Source organism: Desmodus rotundus, chromosome 12, assembly GCF_022682495.2.
Source record: "Desmodus rotundus isolate HL8 chromosome 12, HLdesRot8A.1, whole genome shotgun sequence".
NCBI lineage: Eukaryota > Metazoa > Chordata > Mammalia > Chiroptera > Phyllostomidae > Desmodus > Desmodus rotundus.
In genome coordinates, this window is record NC_071398.1 from 95,577,980 (window position 1) to 95,600,027 (window position 22,048).

The following is a 22,048-nucleotide window of genomic DNA, read 5'->3' on the forward strand; positions in this document are numbered from 1 at the left end:
TTCAAAAGATTTCATTTTGAAATTCACTTTAGATGAGTAAGTTTCTTTTGATCCAGTCTTGCTAATCGAAAATTGTGTGAGGAAATAAAAGAAGAAAAGGTACCCTAATTAGAAAAAGTCTGCTGCAAATCAATTTGCAAACAGAGCTTATTAATAGCGGTGTTAGCCCCTATTAATCCCAACATGAATCCCAACATGAAAACCCCGATCCAGCAGAGATTGCTAGAAGAATAAAAATTCAAAGGGAAAAATGCAAGTGCCAAATTATTAAACAAATCTAATATAAATTAAGGATCATAAAATAATTATTATATCTTCAAAACTGATGTTCACTCAACACAGATAACATGCTATTGTCCCCGACAGCTCACAAAGAATTATATTTCTGGCCACCAAACCACACCACAGTGCTTTCACCGACTGCAACCCTCCCAAGCACTGTCCCAGAACGCAACAAAAACCTAGGGAGCCGTAAGTCTAACCGCTGTCAGCGGGTGTGTGAGCCCTCCCCTTCTCTGGCCCAGTACAACGGACGCTGCTTCAGTGGCCATTTCATTCCTGGAAACATGAAGCACCTGGACTGTCTTTTTTCAAAAAAGACAGAAAAGAAATTCCACAGACACAATTTCTATATAGGTTGTAGAAGGAAAGTAAAAGATTAAAAGACAAAAATAAAAACTGATGTAAAGGTTATACTTTATCGATGCTTCCAATTTGTAAATCTAAATTCCACTCCCTTTTTTTCCAAACACAAAGCTTTTTGGGGAGAAAATAGGAGATCATGTTTTCAGAAGTTAAAGAAAAAAAAAAAACCCAGCAACAACTCATCAACAATTTTCCTGCAATATATTCCTCTTTCTCAACTTATATATGTAGTGCTTGGGAAAAGGGTAATGATTTCCACTGTTCCAGGCAGGTACTTCACCTGGGTAATACACAGCAATACTACCTCTTAAGAGTTTAACTTACAGTTAACTTTGACCTTCAATTGCACAAGTTCATTTTAGGACCAAACAATACATAAAGGAAAAATGAAAATCCATTTAACAAAATGCTCTTGGCTGTAGGTAGGTACTCTTTTCTGATTCAGTCCAATCCTATTCCACCAGGCCTCACCAGTCCTCACTAAGCGGTCAGAATCTGTCAAAGAACCCTCCACCCCCCCCATCCTTAACCACGTCCTTAACAATCACAGCCTCTACTCCTGAAATAGGAAGCCATCTGCCAACCCTTCGTCTCCTATGCTGACACTTCTGACTAGCCACCGCCATTTCTCAGGTGGATACTGTCTCTAACTACATGCCACCCCCATCCCCCCACCCCCGCCAGTCTCCTCATCCCCCCAGGGCTTTTGCCACAGTCCTAGCCATCTCTGGCACATTTCAATTGGACCTTGCAATTCCACACTTAAAGACCTCCAATGGCTTCGCACTGCCCTGGGGAGAAAACCCCATGTGCCCTCCATGTGACCGACAACCTCTGGTACCACTGGGCCCACCCACCTGTTGACCGACTGCTCTCTGTGTTCCAGAAGTTCTGGCTTTCTTTTAGTTCCTCCCACCCGAGCGCCTTACACATGCATTTCCCCCACCCATCCGTGGGAATTCTCCTACTCATCTCTCAGATCCCAGCTTGAAATGTCACTTACTCAGAGAGACCGTTCTTGAAACCCTGATCTAAAATAGGCTTACTTATTACAAAATTTGAGGCAGCTTGTACTTTCCCTTCATGGCATTTATTATAATGTATAATCATATTAATGTCTACTAAGTCGATCTGGTCTAATGTGACATTTCAAGCCATCATTTGTTTGTTGATTTTCTGTCTGAATGATCTGTCCATGGTGTTAGTGGGGTATGAGAGTCCCCGCTACAATTGTATTGCTGTCAACTTCTCCCTTTATATCCAGTAATACTTGCTTTGTATATGCAGGTACTCCTGTGTTGGGTGCACAGATTGTAATCACATATGTTTTTGTATTTATTTATTACGTCTTCCCATTAGCCTGTTAGCTCCATGGATGCAAAGACAATGCCTGTTCCATTAACCACGGCATCTACTAGATGCAGCTCGGTGTCAAGACATAATAGGTGTTCAATATTTATTAAATAAATACATGCTGGAGGGATAAACGAGACATTCCTTTCAGTGAGTATCTCCGGTCCCCTGGATGTTGAACTGATGAGCTCCTAGTTATTATTTTCCTGGAGACAAAAGTCAAAGCCTCACTTCGTAACAATTTGGAAACACATGCTGCTCCACTTTTGCCTCTCCTGGCATCCTTCTAACTGCTCTGAGTACTATATTAGAGTCACTCACTTTTCACTCCTTTTTAATGCTTTTGAAATTACTCATGAGTCCCTCTGGACTCCCATACACACCCTTAATAACCCAACCATTAAGAATCTAGTTATATCCCTGACATGGTGCGATGCGCTGTGTATTGCACCGGTGTGTTCTATGAATCCCTTCTCCCCAAATACAAGTAATCACATGAAAGAAAAGGCTGGCAAAAGAAATCTAATCTAAAAAGTTGGCTTTCCCTTTATAACGTGTTCCCTTCCCTATAATTCCACAACAATGCAGCACCGTTAGAAAATCCGGCAGGCTCCTAAATGCATACTTGGGACAAAAAATAAAAGGCACAAGTACTAGGGGACAGGCTTGTGAAAGCCACAGTCACAACGTCAGCATGCCTCCCTTTGTAACTTGTTTTCTATTGTGGCACAGTTAACATTTCATATGGGTTTCTCACGTACAACATAATGATTCAATATTTCTATACACTGCTAAGTGACGACCACGGTAAGTCTACTTACCATTCGTCACCATACATATAATTTTTTAAGTTACAAATTATTTTTTTGTGATGAGAATTTTTCCCTTTTACTCTTAGCAATTTTTAAATATGCAATAGAGTAGTATTAATTACAGCCACCATGCTACATTACATCCCCAGGACTAATTTATTTTATAACAGGAAGTTTGTACCTTTTAACGCTCTTCATCCCTTTCACCCACCCCTGCCTCCCCCTAATCTGGCAACAACCAATTCTTCTCTGTATATATTGAGCCTGGCTTTTTGTTCTGTTCTGTTCCGTTTTGGAGTCCACACATAAATCGTATGGTATTTGTCTTTCTCTGACTATTTCACTTAGTATAATACCCTCAAGGTCCATCCACGTTGTTGCAAGTGGCAAGATTCTATTCTTTTCTATGGCTGAGTAAATTCCTTTCTGTATGTAGCACATCTTCACTATCCACTCACACTCTGACGAACACTGAGGCTGTTTCCATATCTTGGCTATTGTAAATAACGCTGCAATGAACATGGTGGGGTATGTAGATGCCATTTCAAATTAGTGTTTTAATTTTCTTCGGATAAATACCCAGAAGTGAAATTACCGGATATACGGCAGTTCTATTTTTAATATTTTGAGGAACCCCATTGTTCTCCACAATGGCTGCACAAGGGTTCCCTTTCCCCACATCCCCACCAGCACGTGCTATTTCCTTGTTCGTCTGTGTGTTGAGGGCGGCCATTCTAACAGGTGGGAGGGGATATCTCACTGTGGTTCTGATTTGCATTTCTCTGATGGTTAGGGACATTGAGCTCATCTTTCCTGTGTCTGTTGGCCATCTGCATATGCCATTTGGAAAATTCTTTATTCAGGGCCTCTGCTCATTTTTTAATTGAACTGTTTTGTTCTTTTCATTATTGAGTTGTAGTTATTTATATATCTTGGATATTAGCCTCTTATCAGACATGTGATTTGCAAGTATTTTCTCCCATTCAGTGGGTTGCATTTGCACTTTGTTGATGGTTTCCTTCACTGTGCAGAACCTCTGTGGTTTGATGTAGTCCCATTTGTTTATTTCTGCTTTCTTTGCCTTTGGTTTTGGAGTCAGGTCCGAAATATTACTGCCAAGACCAATGTCAAATAGCTTAGCACTTATGTTTTCTGCTATGAGTTTTATGGTTTCAGGTCTTACGATTTAAGTCTTTAACCTGTTTTGAGTTAATACGTGCACCTGTTATAAGATAGTTTAGTTTCACGCTTTTGTACGTGGCTGACCATTTATGGAACAGACTGTCCTTTCCCCACTGTATATTCTTGCCTCCTTTGTTGTAGATTAATTGACCATATATGTGGTGGGTTTATTTCTGGGCACTGTATTCAGTTCCACTGATCTAGATGTCTGGTTTTACATTACCATACTGCTTTGATTACTATAGCTTTGTAATATAGTTTGAAATGAGATGTGTGGTGCCTCTAGCTTTGTTCTTCTTTCTCAAGATAGTTTTGGCTATTCTGGGTCTTTTGTGATTCTATACAAATTTTAGGGTGGTTTGTTCTATTTCTGTAAAAAATGCTATTGGAATTTTGACAGTAGATTGCTTCAGGTAGCACAGACATCTTAACAATATTCATTATTCCAGTCTATGAGCATGAAATAGCCTTTCATTTATTTGTCTTCCTCAATTTCTTTCATTAATGATTTATAGTTTTCAGTGTACAGGTCTTTCACCTCCTTCGTTACATTTATTCCTATGTATTTTATTCTTTTTGATGCAACTGTAAATGAAATTGTTTTCTTAATTTATCTTCCTGATAGTTTGTTGTTAGTGTATGGAAATACAACAGATTTTTGTATATTGATTTTGTATCCTGCAACTTTACTGAATTTTTTAGGGTTTTATATAGTATGTAATCAATCACACCATCCTCAAATTGTGATTACTTCTTCCTTTCCACTTTGGAGGTCAGCACTTATTCTTTTGTTTTGTTTTGTTTTTATTTATTTATTTTCAGAGAGAGGGAAATTAAAAGCTAAGGAGAGGGAGAGAAACATCAATGTGAGAGAGAAACATTGACTGTTTACCTCTCTTACACGTCCCGACTGGGGACTGAACTTGCAGCCTAGGCCTGTGCCCTGACTGGGAATCAAACTGGTAACTTTTTGTCTTGCAGGACCGACAGTGCCCAACCAACTGAGCCACACCCATCAGGGCAGCACTTATTTTTAATGTTGTTATTCCCACGGAATATATGTTGGTTGAGATTACAACATAACTGTTTTGGTTCCACCAGAAATACCTTTTTAAAACATATACGTCATCACAACATGACCCTAACTTAAACTTCCAGTGGCTTCCTACTTTTGTAACTGTGCTTCCCAAACTGGGATGTGCCAAATCCGAGGCACAGCATGAGATTTTAAAAAGTGGAAAAAGCTACTCATATTCATGTTCCCACACCCTGACTGAACAAAGTATTTGTTCTACAGCATACTCTTGGGCTTACAATATAACAAAACCATCATAATAAACCATTCATATAAATGTAAAAACTTTTAAACTTGATGTATTTTTATTGTCAAAGAAAGAAATAGGCTTGGTCAAAGTAAGATTGCCTAATATCAACCATAAAGAATTTATGAAGTATGAAAGCACACTTCTCTTTTTTAAAAAAATTATTTAGGAATCTCATTTTTAAAAAACTTTTGAGCCCTGGCCAGGTGGCTCAGTTAGTTGGAGTGCTGTCATGCACAGAAAAGGTTGAGGGTTTGATCCCCTGTCAGGACACACGCATAGGCTGGGGGTGTGATCCCTGGCCAGAGTGCATACAGGAGGCAACCAATAGATGTTTCTCTCTCTCTCTCCCCTCCCCTCTCTCTAGAATCCGTAAATGTATCCTCAGGTAAGGATTAAAATAACAATAAAAAGCTTTGACACTCTGAGAAAAAGTTTTAGATATTCAAAAGAAAGTTTTAAGCTTAATATATATATAGGATACTACTCATGATCATATATAATTTTCTGACCTAGTGAGAGTAAAAATCTGCAGAGGCGCCCACACCCAACAGCCTGTACTGGAAGAATGCAGATTCATCTTCATTCCCTATTTGGCAACTGACTGTTCAGTCTTGTTCTTGACTTAAATTTACATGAAACGAACTATCTGCCTATTGTTCATCATAACCTGTCCCGCTGCAGCACTGCTGCGAAACAAACCTGATCCAGGCTCCAGGGCTGAGGAAGTCTGGCTGTTAAAACACTCATCTGTTCTCTATCAACTTGGCTTTGTTGATAGGCCCACAGGAACATCTGAGTAAAAGAGCCTTGAAAAAAAATCAACAGACCAAGTTTTTACCCCCAGAGACAACACTGAAAATACAGCAACCACAGAAACATTGTTGGATATTTCCCTTTAAGTTTTGTGTTTCCCTGAACTAATTACCGTGAACTATGACTTTATTTTTGGAATTTGTCAACAGAATAAATTCTAAGAGGTGAAAAGTGCACGATCTCATCCTTCTCTGTCTCACTGTTCTCAGTCCTCCAGAAGATCAGTAGCTCCCATGCAGGACACCAGGTAGTTCCCAACAGCTCTTTGCTACTGCTGCTGTTGATGATTAAAATGGCCAAAAAGCATACATCTTTAGCCCAAACATATTTCAATGTATAAGTCCAAAAAGCTGTTAAATCAGCATTTTTTAAACTTGGAAAATTTAAAAATTTAGGAACGTCTGCTAAGCATGCAGATTTCTAGGGCGTATACTCAAAGAATCCCGACGCTCAGTGGGGTCTACAGAGTTTGCATGTTCAACAAGCACTCCCCACTGCTCCCCCTTCATTTTCAGAATTGAGATAGAATTCAAATAGCACGAAATCAAGCCTTTAACAGTGTACAATTTAGTGGTTTTTAGTATATTTGCAAGGTCATACAATCATCCCCACTAGTTCCAGAATACTTCATCCCCCTGAAAAGAACCCTCGTTCTTATTAGCAGTTCATCCCCAAGAACAAGAACTGGATCATGTCTCTAGGTGGGTGAATAAGCAAAATAATATGTGTCTGCTAAAGGGGACCCTGTTCTTCCGAAGCCTGAAAATTTCAAATATTTCAGGATTGACTCATGGTATTTGAATATGTTCAACACTATTCACCTCAACCTATAGTCATTCACTTTAAGCTGCTTACTTTTCATGTTGAAAGCTTATTAATTATGAAATAAAATGTGCTTTGATTCTAAAAGAACATTTAAAGCATAAGCTATATCAGTACTATTGGGCATCTGGCTTTCATCTTATTACAAAGAGAGGGAAAGAGAGATTCTGAATACTAAGAATGTACAATTTTTTCAGTGTATTAAAGGGTCTTATGGACAAAATGGCTTCATGCCTGTCAGTGAGCAAAAACCAGAGGTCTAGTGGAAAGCTGGAGAACTAGACCATGACTACTTAATGCCTTACGTAAGAAACTACCACCAGACTGTGCTGAAGCCTGAGCTGCAGTCCAATAGGTCGAGAAGGCACTGGAACATGCAGGAATTGTTCTTTTCAATGGAAAGTTTTCTGGCATTATTCCTCAGCCAAAAAGAGCAAAATGGACTATTTACTGGGACATGGGTAAGAAGCAAAATGTCAAGTGGACTTCTAAAAAATAAGAGTTTCTGAAAACCTTGATAAGACAATCCAAAAAGCAGGAAACCAGAAGGTCTTATTATGCTTCTTTTTAACTAATGCAATCAACAATTCCAGTGCTGGTGGCTGGATACTTATTGTACGTCCAGATATAATTCAGAGGCCCTGGGAAAGTGATGAGAAGGTCAGACCATTGTTTGGTTAAAAGGGCCAAACAACGGATGCTGATGGTAACTGCCCGCAAAGAGAAGCCAGAGAAGAATACTGGAGCATCAGAGGCAGCTGTTTCATGGTGAAATTCTGCTAGGCCACAGAAGGAGCACCTGGGGCAGGAGGTCAAGAGTCTTGCACTGAGAGGCCCCAACCGACGTTAAGAACTGGTAAGACTTCGACTTTTAAAGAAGAGTAGGTAATGGGGCTTCTTAAGAGAAGCAAAGACCATTGGCCTGTGTGCTATAGAGTCGGACAAGAATAATCAGGCTGTCTGCCCATGTAAATTAAAAAACAAACAAACAATTTCTAAGTTGTTTTAGATCACTTTGCAGATAATCACTAAAATAATTTATATAGACTTAAGACACATGCTGCCTTTACTCAAAAACTCTACAAGCAAAAACTATACCATGGAAATAATTTGAAACACTGCTGTCACTTCAACCCTGAGAACCATTATTTTTTTAAGATTTTATTTATTTATTTTTAGAGAGAGGGACAGGGAGGGAGAAAGAGAGGGAGAGAAACATCAATATATGGTTGCCTCTCATGCGCCCCCCACTGGGGGCCTGGCCCACAACCCAGGCACATGCCCTGACTGGGAATCCGACAGGTGACCCTTTGGTTCGCAGGCCAGTGCTCAATCCACTGAGCCACACCAGCCAGGGCTGAGGACAATCATTTTTAAGATTGTCCTCTATATTAAAACTATGCTACTCTCTATTCTAATTAAGTAAATATTTCAGGCTGGATGATATATAGCTTGTTTTTGAGATGCATTAGAGTTTTAATTAATAAATATTACATTATCAAATACCAAATTTCAAAGCAGACATTAAGAATTTTAGTCCACAAGGTATATGCTAGAAATGTCTTCTTGTGCCAGGTCTACCAATGACCCCTCCCAGAAAACCTGCCTCTATATTCAGCTCCCATTCTGTGACTCAGCCCCAAGACCACCCCTTACCACAGCATGCTGGGCAAGAGATGGACGCTAGTGTAAGGTGACCCAAACCTGTGACTTATGACTATGCAGGTGAATTTTAAAATGGGAGCAGGACCGATGAGGCAATCCAAATTGCCAGGGGCTGATGATACTAGAGCTGAACGGTCATGGTAGACCCTTCTGAGATAGTTTAGGCCCCGTGCAAAACAACGCTGTAAAGAAGCAGGTCAAGAAATAAGGGAGAACACCTAAGTCCCGGAAAGGGACAGACAGTAATAGAGATGGATCCTGGAGTCTCTTCGGCACCTGTCCTTTCTGAGGTCTACTTACTCATCTTCTCCTGGACTCCCTGTGTATTTATAATCCTCCCTGCTCCACTATACTTGAGTGACTATGTCTGGGTTTTTGTTTTTTAAAAAAACTAAAACAGAAGGAATTCCTAAAGATATTAACTTACTCTCTTCCCTTAACTCAAGAGCAAAGTTACTTTTCAGCCTGTAGGATTTCATGAACACATTTATATTACGATAATAAAAATAATTTCATCCATTAATTCTTTGTTCTTTTTCCCCATCAACAGGTATTTCTTGTGTGTCTATAAGCTGACTAGGTACACAGCAGCACACAAAAATGATGCAGCTTCTCTGTTCGGAAACTCATAATCTAGTGGGAGAAATGGGCATTAGAAAAGCAATACACTGGGTGCTATCAGAAGTAGTAAAAGGAAGGACCTACTTAAGGATGGGTGATCTGGGAAGGTTTCTTAGAAGAAGTAACGTTTAACTTTAGACTTGAAGGAGTTAGCCAGGTAAAGAGTGAAGAATACATTCCAGGCAGAAAGGAAAGAATATACCAACAGTTTTAACCCAAACAGATTTTTTTGTGTTCCAGAAACTAAAAGAGGGCCAGTGCTGCGGGCCAGTGAGTGAGAGGAAGACGGACCCTAGGGCACCCCTGGGCAGGAGGGAAGGGCAAGGTCACAGGCCGAGTGAGAGGATGGGAGGTTTCCTCAGTGTGAAAGCGCTGAAGAGTTCTCAGCAGAGGGGGACGTGATCTGCTGTGCGCTTTATGAAAATCTCCCTGGACACTCTGGGGGAGAGTGGGACAAAAGAGACAGCGTGTCCAGTGGGAAGACCAGCTGGGAGGTTATTGGCTTGGAGATTTAAAAAAAAAAAAAAAAGGTTTCAAGACCTATTTTGGAAGTGGACTTGATAAACCAGTGAGTATTTTCCAAATATGGCCAATGATAAATTGCTGAGAGATCCACCCACATGTCACAGAGGTGTGTGCGTGGGAGCCGCAGACCTGAATTCCATACAGCGGTCCCTCTGAGACAGGCAAAGGAGGGTGTGGTCAGGAAGGCGCAGCAGTACACAAAGCTGCGCCTGATGGTGTTGTGTTAGTTCCTAACCAAAGAGGTAGAGACACAGAAGTTCACTGTGTGCCTTAATGCTTTGTTTTCGCATGTTTTAAATAGTCAATCATAAAAATTACAGAATATGTTTAGTTATTTTATTTAATCCAGGTATACACAGTTTATCTGCTATGAGCTTTTCTGCAACAAAAAATACTATAAAATAACTTTAGGTATTCCAATTCATGATGAACTATAAGATTTTCACTAGGAAAAAAAATGTCTCCCTCTACCTTTAAGTCAGTGATCTTCGTTTTCACTGTGAGAACTCAACCAACAGCAACTAAATACTGTAGGTTCCTGCACAGGTTCAGAGTACGTCAGGTCTTTGTGAGCCGTCAAAGTCTCACGGTAAAATGTGCCTTTAAAGGACGAGGTTTGACATGCTTACTCCACCGTTGATCATCTTTTATAATTACTCCACCCTCTGTATTTCTTATTTAAGTGTACCAATATGGACCTTAAGTGTGCCCAAGGCCACCAGAACCTGCTTCTAGAGCAGAGGTTGCAGAGAGGTTGTAACCCGAGCTTGGCCAGAAGAAAGCACGTCGCAGTGAAATTCCCAGTCACCCCACAGCATCGTCTGTCTCCGAGACACACCTGGAAGCGTGGAAGCTGCACAGGTCCTTCCCTCTCGCCACCACGTTAAATGAAAACACGTGGTCAATCCACCTTACCCCAGATGACCCATCAGCACATCCTGTCCAGAATTCAACCACTTGTCACCACCTGCACTGCCACAAACCACAAACGTGGTCTAAGCCACCCAGATGACTGCACAGCCTCCTAACTGCTCTCTGACTGCTCCCCAAATCTTTCTCAGCAGTGCGACTTGAGTGACCATATGTCAGTGCACCTCACTCAAAACCCTCCAGGGGTTTCCTATCTCAGCCCAGTACAAAATAGATTCTCTCCAATGGTCAAAAGACCCTATTAAAAACTGTCACATTTCTCTTCCTTACTTTATATTTCTCCACAGCACTTACCACCTTTGATCTACTACATATTCTACTTAATCATTTGTTTACCATTGGTCTCTTCTACAAGGCAATGAGGGCAAGAGTTTTATCCACTGTTTCTTTACTTTTGTGTCCCCAAACTTGAATGGTGTCAGCATTTAATAGGAACTCAATGCATTTTTGTTGAATGAATGAATGAGTGAACACTCCTCTAAAAGTCCCAGGGAGCACAAGCACAGACAATGGTTCTGCCATTTTAACCTCAGGTTCCCGCCTCTTTCACTAATGACAAAATTAATGAAAATACAAGACAGCTGTAATACAGCTGATGTGAGGACCATAAAGAGCTTGCTTGCAGGTGGGAAAGAAGTCAGGTCCAGAAATGGGGTTTTAGAGAGACTTTTTCCTAGTCCTGAAGTTTTCTTGCTAAGTAAAATTGTAAAGTAGCCTACACAGTATTGATTGGTTAGTCAAAGCATCTTCCCCCACTCCCCGCCCCACACTCTTGTGGTCAATCACTACTTTTAAAGTTTTCATAAAGTTTTATATTTATGTTAGAATTTTTAATATTCCTTATGTTGGCCCATTGTGATGTTTTTTAAATTCATGGTATTGTTTGATAAAGTTGCTAGCTAATGCTACCATAGTAATCGTATTGCAATATATAACCAACATGTATCAAACCAACAGGTTATAAACCTCAAACTCACAAAATATTATGTCAATTATATCTCAATTTCTAAAAATTCAACATATTACTATTTGAGGGAAGAAAATAGGGCAAAGAGGAGGCATATTATATAATAAAGCTACTCTTCAGATAACAGCGCCAGAAAATTGCCCTGAAAGGGGTATTATACTTGATCCCCCTTGTATTTAATAAGATATTTTAAATAATATTTTTTATTATCCTAAGTAGAAAGGAGAGGCAAGAAATATACTCTAATTTGAAAGGTCAATGATTTTCTTACATTTCATGAAATACCAAGTTACTATAAAAAGCTGAATATATTTGATACTCTAAAGACTGAACTATCTGGGAAGAGTCAGCTTCAAATACCGGCTGTCAGTCATCTTGTCAAGACTAAAAGAAACACTGCTTTCCTCATGTCTTTTGAAAGAAGGTGGAAAAACTATTATTGGAGGGTTACTTAAATCACCAGTCAAAAGGAAATAGAATGTAACTTCTATTTAGGTCAATGGCTAAAATTTTGACTTTAGCAAAGAAGCATCTCAACCTGGGGGGAGCGGCGGGCAGACAAAGTTTGTTAGAAAGGTAAGTACTTGACCCTCTCTTAATCTCTCAAGTCAGCTAGTTAAGTTAAAAAGTGAGACAGCAGAATGGAGGGTAATGTGAACTGAATATTTACTCTGTAACAGACACAGTGCTAAGCACCTTATTATTCATAATTTCACTTAATTATTTGTAGAAACCTGGACAATAGGTATCGCTAGCTTCATTTAATGGATGAAGAAACCGAGACATACACAGGTGGAGTAACACGAACAAGACGATACAGCAAGGGTTAACTAAAATACCAGTTATCTTAACTTCAATCTCAAACTGGCTTTGCATTGCTTCTTCCATAACTGAAGACCTTGCTGGGTATTCCCCACCAGGCTGACTTCTCTCAGAGAAGAACCAGAGAGGTTCAGCTCTGAGATCCAGCTCTTAGTCCCCATCTGTATGCAACTGCGAAGATCAAGTAAATGACTTCAGTCACCAGATGAGTTGCATTTTGTTTCATATTCATGGATTCTAATCTGATCCGGGACCTGCCCTCTTAAAAGAGAAAACAAAATAAAATAAAAACTAGCCCTTGATCCCAAGAAGACTTTCAATGAATCAAAACAACTCAAAAGGTAATGCTCAAAACACCTGGAGAGCTGCTTGGCGGCATCTATAACCCTTAGTGCATTCATGCCCTAACCCAGCAATTCCAAAAAGGAATTTACTGAAGGACAAGTTCAAGAACATTGACGGCAACACAACTCCTAACAGCCCTAGCCTGGAAATGACCCAGACGTGCATCATCAATGGAATGGAAGAAAGGAGAAAGTGTGGTACATTCGTGATGGAACAAACCAACCATGCCTACATGAACCTGCGTGGATCCATCTCATAAACACAGTGATAAATGGAAAAGCTACACAAGAAGAGTTCGTATTGTATGATTACACTTACGTAAAGTTCAAAAACAATCAAACCTGCTTGATGTTGTTCAAAGTCAGGATAGCGATTGCTCTTTGGAGGGGAAATGACTGCGGGGCAGTGAAGGCAAGGAGGGCCTTCGAAAAGCTTTTGAAAAATTAACACTTTCCATCTGAGAATGTCATAGCCTTCCATTTGTAACTAAACATTAATTTATAACCATCAAGATTTGAACCATTTTCTTAAAAAATAGAGAATATGACAAAAAACATAAATGGATGATTCTATTTAAGACTATGTTACCATTTCTCCTTTTAGAATATTTTATCACGTGAAAGAATAGCTTTGATATAAATATTTTATTAACTACGAGAAGGAAATGGGCACTGAGAACACAGACAGGCAGGAAATAAAAGTTTATCTAAAAATTTCCTTTGCAAAATAATACTCTGACAAAGATGAGTTAGTGGAAAAAATGAATATCCTGAAGCTTACTGCACTATTGTTCCCAATAAAATTTATCTTTAAAGCTATTTTGCTCTGTTAAGCTGTGTTATTTATTTCCCTGGTTAACATACTGCTGTGATTATAACCTACTCCATCTTTTGGAAAGCTATGTATGCAACTTCCTGAAACAGCTGCAGAGCATCAGTTTGAGAGAGGGAAAATGACATCTATCTATGATGCTCGTATTAATTTTAATGAGCATTAAGATATTTCAAACCCCATGATTATGAATCACAGTTGACAAGTGATAAGAAGGCTGATAAATTTTCTTTCCTTTTCCTCACCATAAATGTTGCTAATTTTTCTTAGCAACTGAAATTAGAAATTCAAGTATCTTCAAGATAAAACTTCCTGAAAAACTCTCTATCTGGGGTCCAGAAGACGCAATAACGGTGCTTCGATATCAGGTAGAGGCGACTTTGGACTAACGTCACCAGTCCAGTGATCACACCGTTGGACCTTGAATAAGGCTTTTGCTCCTAATTCTGCATTTAGCTTACACTTAGGTAGCATTTTATAAACTAATTTGTAAGTAAACAAGTAGAATGAATGTGTTATCAGTCAATTTCTCTAGCCGTTATGCATTCAATATTTGAGAACTTATTCTGTGACCCTCAGCAAGTCACTTGGCCCTTCTTTATCAAAATACACTGGAAATGTTTAAAAAGCTTACATGCCTACAGAGTGCTCTGCATCTTCAAATATTGTGAAACACCAACTAGGACCTTTGAAGAGCAAACCCCAGCTCTGCTCACAGACGAAGGGGCCCTGCTGGAGTGGGCTGAGAGACACGTCATGCTCTATGCAGCTGATACGTTTTATCCTTTTAAATCTTATCATTACATTTCTAGTTCCTAGGGTGATCAAAATAGAATTTTCTTTTCAGAAAGAGGTAACTTTATGTAAGAAAAGTAATACAGGAATACAAAACTGCCTAGATCATAATATTAGTCTCATATTCAATACTTTTGAATAATTACTACAGCTTTTAAATTTAAGACAGCTGTATTTTATATCGATTTATATTTCCAATGTAAAAAAAATCTTCTCATCCAGCAACTTTCCAACACTGTTAAGAATGTTAAACATTTTGATGGCTAGTATATGTAGTATGTATGTGCTATATTGCTTAAGAGAGTAAATAAATGTAGTCATCTAAGAAACTAAAAACAACAAATGAAATGAACACTATAGATACCTAAGAAATTGTGCAAATTGATTTTTTGAAATAATTCTACTCTGGATATTTCAAAATATTCAAAAATCAGTTTGCACAATTATGTGATGCCAAAACTGTATCACTTCTCTCTTATCTGGACGGAGTCTCAAACATTGTATACAAAGAGATACCTTATAAAATGATGATTTAATTATAAAATTTCCACTTATATTCACTCCTGGAGTATATCTGCAGTACTATTAAAAACACTTGATTCATTTATTTAACTTTAAAGGTCCTTTATATTAGTAATCTTTTTACACATATGTGGGCTTATTATGAATTATACAAATTTTATTACCTCATTTTACCTTGTAGGAATTATATATGCCTTAATATTTTCATTTCTCACAAATAATAAAGTTACCATTAAAATAGTCTTTAATAAAAACTCAAATGGAGCCTTTTGGTCAGTATTTATTAGCTTAATGTCACAGGAAGAAAGAAAATGAAGAGCACTGTAACCACGTTGGTTACGTAGGCACTGTTTTCTACTTGGCTCAGGTGGGAGAGATGGGAGGGGTGTATGTACCTCACAGAGCAGCAGGTCGAGGATGTGGAAGACCATGCAGAGCGGAAACTTGGCAGTGAAGAGAGTGAGGAACCACTGGGACGCGTACATGTGGGCCTCCAGGCTCAGATCACAGAAATGGCTGTGCAGGTCCGGCAACTGCTCCTGGAAGTCAAAGCGGGAAACTCAGCAGACGGGGCGCGGGAGCGGCTTCATTTCCCGCGACAACTGCGATTGATAACGAGCTTCCTGTGAACACTTTCATTCCACTGCAGCGCTCACTGAACTGTATCAATGGCACAGAAGTGATGACAGGAGACGAGAACTGGGGACATAACAGATCACTGAGGGAAAGACAGACCTGCCAGGAACAAGTAACAAAGATCAGCTTGTGCTCACTTGACGCGCTTTGTCTCTTGGGAAAGGCTCGGAATATCCACTTGCCTTCGGGGGATGTCATGACTCAGGGTCCAGTGACAGCACCCCCCCAGCGTCCAACCCCTCACTAACTAGGAGAGATGCACCTATTGTCAACATCGTCTTTTATGACTCCACTTCAGTATACTTTGTGGCACTTAGAAAAGGCCAAAACATAACCAAATTTTTAGAAACCTATCTATGATATCTTTAAAAAATGGCAAAATACAGGAACTGCCGGTGTGTAATGTATGAAATTGAAAGCCTCCTTATAAAGCCTTTCATGCTAGCTTTGTCCTTTCTCCCAAGCTGTACCAGTAACTGCTTTCCAAAGGCAGGAAAGGCATTGCGCAGCACTGGCCCACTGTTCCCATAACCGAAAGGCAAAGATATGCAAAAGCCTTCTTTCATAAACAGACCACAAAACAAAAACAAATATCCCACTTCTTGTGCAGGATGCTCTTTGAAAAACACCCAAATGTGCCCATCTCCTACTTTAAATGGGGCGTCCAACGGTTATCCAGTTACCACACAGAAAGTGCCGATAGAAAACCGTATTTGGGCTTTTCATAATACCGCAACTTGCTATTCATTTCTCAGCTACAAGCATTTGACTCTCAGAGTACTTAAGATTAGTGACCTCTGAAACAATATAAACTTTTGTAAGTGAAACGGGACAACTGAATAATCCCAAACCCTTTCTTGGAAAAATTAAATCTCCAAAAAAGAGCCTATAGCTTTTAATGTCTAGAGTTACCAGAGTCTTCTACAGTCTTTCTTCCCCTAGATGACCACCTGCCACTGTGCTTAGTTTATTTGACATCCTCCCACCCCTTTATTCCTTCCTCACACTTTAGGTCCTCCACCCTCCCGCCTTCCTGCTCGCAGGAAAGCTGTCCACCTCCCTGCAAATCTCCGTCTCCACCCTCCTGTCCCTCAGTCTCCCCGTGGCTCTGCTTCCCTCTCCAGACACCTACGGACCCCCTGACAGGTCACATCAACGAGCTCCTGCCAGCCTCTTCTGCCACGTCCCCCTAACCTTCTTCCCAACCACCACTCTTCTCCCCAGTATGGAGTCACCCCATTCACGTACACATTTTTCACATTTCTCTTGGGTTCCCAATACCTGATACAAAGAATGCATAGATCCATCATAAATTTAAGATTTCTAATCTCAGCTGGAATTTCAAAGCTACTCATTAATTCTTTTTATCGGGACTAGTCAATAATTTTGCCCTTATAATCTTTATTATATAATATTTGACATATATGTATACATTTACACATACATATTATAAAAGAGTACCAACTCTGTTTGAAATCAGGAAATCATGTGGGAAATCTTTTCAAAACTTTTTACTGAATTTATTGGGGTGACATCGGTTAATAAAATTATATAGGTTTTAAGTGTACAATTCTCTAACACATCATCTGTATATTGTACTGTGTGCTCATCACCCCAAGTCAAGTCTCCTTCCGCCACCACTCACCCCCTTTACCCCCCTCTACCTCCTCCACTCCTGCTTTCCCTCTCGTAACCACCACACTGTTGCCTGTGTCTACAAGGGTTTTTTCTTAATCTCTTCACCTTATGTAGGAACAATTTTAAAGTATGCCTCCACATTATAATATTTTAGGTATTTTTATCCCCCTATCAGTATCTTTCTGTCTCTTCAAAGTGTTCTCTGCGTGTGGACTAAGAGTGGTACTGCTACTGCTGTCAATTAATACAGAGAAATTTTAATTTTATTTTAAAATTCCTAAGTATTTTAATTTTTATTCCATAAATAGCTTCATATCTTTACAAATAATACTCAACAGTCTCTTCATTGACTTAACTCACTATATTCTCACTTCAAAGTATATTACAGTTGAATATTTAAAAAGGAAGATGATTTTAAAGATAATCAAATGGTTAAATAAATATTTTATAATATCAAAACCAGAGACTTGGAAAAGAACAGACTGACAGTGACCAGAGGGAGGGGGGAGGGGATAACAGGGCAAGCAAAGGAACATGAATACAGGACTCACGGGCACAGACGATGGGAGGGGACTGACTATGGTGGGGGTAGGGGTGAGCAGTGGGGGAAAAGGCGGGATAACTATAACTGAACAACAATAATTTTTTTTAAAGTGTAGATATTGATCAGAAACCAAATCCATTTGCATTTTGTAGAACTCCATTAAACTTTCACAAATCATGACAGTTCTTCAATTTTATTAGACTTTTTCTGTAACTCAGCCAAACTTTTATTTACCTGCAGTAGCCTCTCCAGCTGATAAAATTTGCAATGCAGATCTTCAAAGTTGTTTTTGTAGAGGTCTCGCAAGCCATAGTCATACATGATTTTCACCAACACACAGAATGCTTGTTCTTCTGGCATCTGCAGAACCACAGAAATACGGAACGTGACTGAGCGGCACCTGGCCAGAGTGTCAGAAATTTCCCTTCACGTTTTCGTTGTCTACATCAACAGCTGAAGGCCTCTAGTGAGTGACGCTCTTCAGAGCCAGCCTTCTGCAGAGTTGTAGGTAAAGAATCTGTGTTCAAAGTTTGTAGCTTCCTCTCTTAGGGTGAATTATCCTCTTTTGTTAATTTTAATCGTCCCTCATTCATTCATTCACTAAGCCATCTTAAAAATAGATAACACAGTCATGTGATTCAAAACTAAAAAAATGTAAAAATATATAAAGGTGACAGTCTCTCTCTCCCCAGGCACTGATCCCTCTTTTGCATAACTTTATAACTGCCCCGGACACTTCCTCCTCTATCCTGCAAGTGGTTCTCTATGCCAGTGAAAGAATTCTACCTCCTCTTATATTTTTCCCTTTTCTACACAAAAGATAGCTTACCTTTTCCCTCTATAATACCCCCAAAGAAGGATTATCCCCAAGGAAGCGTTGCTGGGTCAAAGGGTGAATGCATTTTCAGTTACGGTAGATAGTGCCATACTGTCCTCCCAGAATCTTATTGATGTTGCTACTTTTCTTTCTATAAAAAATAGTTCTTTTAGGAATAATCTTGTGTTTTTCCATCATTAAAACTTAAATGACCAATAAAATCTAATATACCCTCCCAGAGGTATTTTTATCTGAGCAGAGAATGAAGTCAGAAGTCAAAGAAAGAATCTCTAAATTGTGGTGGGATTGAGAAGTACAGGTTGGTAGTTACAAAACAGTCACAGGGATGTAAAGTACAGCACAGGGAATATAGTCAATAATATTGTAATAACTACGTCTGGTGCCAGGCGGGTACTGGAAATATCGGGGGGAACACTTTGTAAAGTATATGATTGTCCAACCACTATGCTGTACACCTGAAACTAATACAAAATAAATTGAATGCAAACTGTAATTGCAAAATATTTTTTAAATTTTTAAAAATTAAAACAAAAAAGTACAGATGCCCCGTGGGACACCTATAAGGACCTAAAAGATCTGTGACTTGCGAGTTCTAGGCTGCAGAGATGAAAAAGCTACAGCTTGATTAACAAAAAGAAAGGAAAAGATTTGACGATATTCCACTTGCCACCATTGCATTTACCTAAATGACTTCCTGATAATCTTTCTCCCTGATCCATGGTATCTGGTCCCCAATGAAGCACAGAGAAGCTCTTGCCTGAAAAGTGGACAAGAGAAGAGATCTGCCATTTTTAGCTCCTACCTGGCTTCAAATGCCTGTGTAGGGAAAGCCCTGGTTTCAGAGCCTTGTTCTCAAGAACGGTAGAGCACGTGGAAGACCAATGTCCCCTTGGCTGATGTTATACAATTACAGCCCAATGAACAGAGGGGTTTCCATCATCTGTTGCCCATTTGCTGAGAAGGTCAACTGGATTTGGTAACACAGAAGCAGTGATCTCTATTTCAAATTAATTCTATTAGAAAACGCATTTTGCACAAGGAAAGAAATCTTAGTGTAGACTATTTCTAAAGAATACAACTTCATTATTTTTAGAGTTCAAATCAAATTAGTGGATGTCACAGAGCTTGCTTTAATGAATAGATAATAATTTGTTATTACCACATTAGGCAATTAGGGTTTCTGAAACTTTTGAGAATACATAAAAATAGCCTCAGTCTTTGAGTAATTTTAAGCATTCTTCCCATAATCTTATCTAAGACATTGTATCATAATCTGGAAAGCTCATTTAAGAAAAGGAAAACCAGAGCTAAGATTCTGTTTAAATGCTAAAATATTAAAAATTAAAAATCCTGAATTAGAAGAGTAAAAATAAATTTTGCCACTGTGTAAAAAAAATAAAAATGAAAATAAAAAAATAAATGAGCCCTGAACAATATGGCTCTGTTGGGCATCATCCCACAGAGTGAAAGGTTGCCAGTTCAATTCCCAGTCAGGGCACATGCCTGGGTTGTGGGCTCAGTCCCTGGTTGGGGCACGTGCCAGAGGCAACAGATCGATGTTTCTCTCTCACATCAACGTTTCATTCCTTCTCTTTCTCCTTCCTTTCCCCTCTCTCTAAAAATAAATAAAATCTTTAAAAAAACAAATGAATTGTGGTCTCAATAAGTTGAAAGAATTTAGAGAAAGAAACATATGTAATATTCTAAAAATTACAAGCAGCACACAGAAAAAGCTTTCCTTACTCACTGTCCTGAGATGTAACTATTATGTAAACATCTACTTTAAATGTCACTCCTTTGAAAGTCTGACCTTGGCTGATTGGGTATTTGACACCTTTGTTAAGACTAACTTCCTGCCTGAACAACTGAACCAGAGTTCTATTTACACACTTAGAAATGTAATTGTTTATTTAAGTTCTTATACAAACTGGCCACTTCTATTTTCTACTTACAAACAATGAAATATGTAAATAGACAAACAAAATGTCCTAAAGTTAAATAAGTACACTAAGCTGCTGTCATTTTGATTCTCTAAATATTTACTTATTTCTTTTTTTAACCTGGGAGCTGTTTGGGCCCATGGCTTTGGCTCCAGATGTTCGAGTCAGCAAACATTTTTTCCTTTGTATTCAGTTCTTAGAGTATAAGTACGCTGCATTCTTCCTCCTGTAGCAGTTCTGCCACTGAAGCCTCAAGACACTACTGTGCGCACCTGCTCTGCAGTACTTCTCTTACACAGGGTTCTAAACCTCTTCATCTTCCCCTCTGAGCTCTAAAGAGCACAGCCAGCCCCTGAGAGACTAATTCCCTTAAAGTCCCCCTCGTGGTAAGTGAGTGATGATGAGTTCAATATTTTACCATCTGGCTTCTTATAAAAAGGATAAGCCTTTATTTCCTTGAATGTGGTAAAACGATTAAAACAAAACAAAACAAAAGGTTTAGATGCCTTTGATCATGTTTACGTTCGGTCATGGACACAGCAGATGGAGGTACCTGTGCTGGACCCTGTGGGTACAGAGGTGAAGGGACAGTGCCTTCCCAGAGGACAAGCAAATAGGGGACTCTACTTGAGCCTGAGAGGGACACAGAAGTCCTGGGGCAGGCTGGGTGTGTGGATGAGGAGTTAGGCATCATGACAGCTGGGTATGGGCCAGGTCAAGATGAATTATTCAGAAAAACGATAGACGGACGTAAGTTTCTGCTTTGCTTTTAGACATAGAGCTTAGCCTCTCTCTTTCTCTCTCTCGTCCCCTCCCCCTTCCTTTCTCTTTCTCCCCCTTCCTCTCTTCCTATCCCCCGTCTGCTGCCTATCACAAACACATACACACAATACATTTAATAAACGTTCTTCAAAACAAAATCATTAGAAAGTTTGACTTGAATCCCTAAAAGAAAAAAAACCCCTGATAATCCCAGCCCGTAACCTTCATTTTATTTTTAACCCTTACCTAAGGATATGTTTATTAATTTTAGAGAGAGAGGATGAGAGGGGGAGAGAGAGAGAGAGAAACCTCAATATGAGAAACACCGATTGCTTGCCTCCTGTATGTGCCCAACCTTGCAACCTTTCGGTGTACAGGACATCACTCCAAGTCAACTGGGCCACCTGGCTAGGGAAGCCTGTAACCTTTACTAAAATATGTTTTTAAAATATTTATAATATAAACATAATATTAATATATATTATGTATTTAATTTGCATATTCATATCAATATAATTTAATATAAATATATAAATTAAAATAAATTATATATTTATATTAATGTGTTAAATACAAATTTAAATATAAAATTTATACAAATTTGGCTATAGACTTCAATAAATACCAAGTATTACATATTTGTTTAGGATGCCTTTAGCAAAACTGAATACATCCGCCTTTACAAATGAAGGCATGTCAACAAGCAGACAAGCAA

General features: G+C 39.1%; 1 protein-coding gene across 6 annotated transcripts in view; it reads right to left on the bottom strand.

Annotated features, from left to right (window-relative positions):
- Positions 1-22,048, bottom strand: part of RABGAP1L (RAB GTPase activating protein 1 like) — a 446,160-nt gene that overhangs the window by 148,955 nt on the left and 275,157 nt on the right. For all 6 annotated transcript variants that reach the window (XM_053916149.2, XM_053916150.2, XM_053916154.2 and 3 more), the window contains 2 exons: positions 18,028-18,153; positions 15,371-15,514 (listed from right to left, as the gene is read on the bottom strand). In XM_053916149.2, the coding sequence (XP_053772124.1) occupies positions 15,371-15,514; positions 18,028-18,153 (270 nt within the window). The remainder of the gene's footprint in view (positions 1-15,370; positions 15,515-18,027; positions 18,154-22,048) is intronic.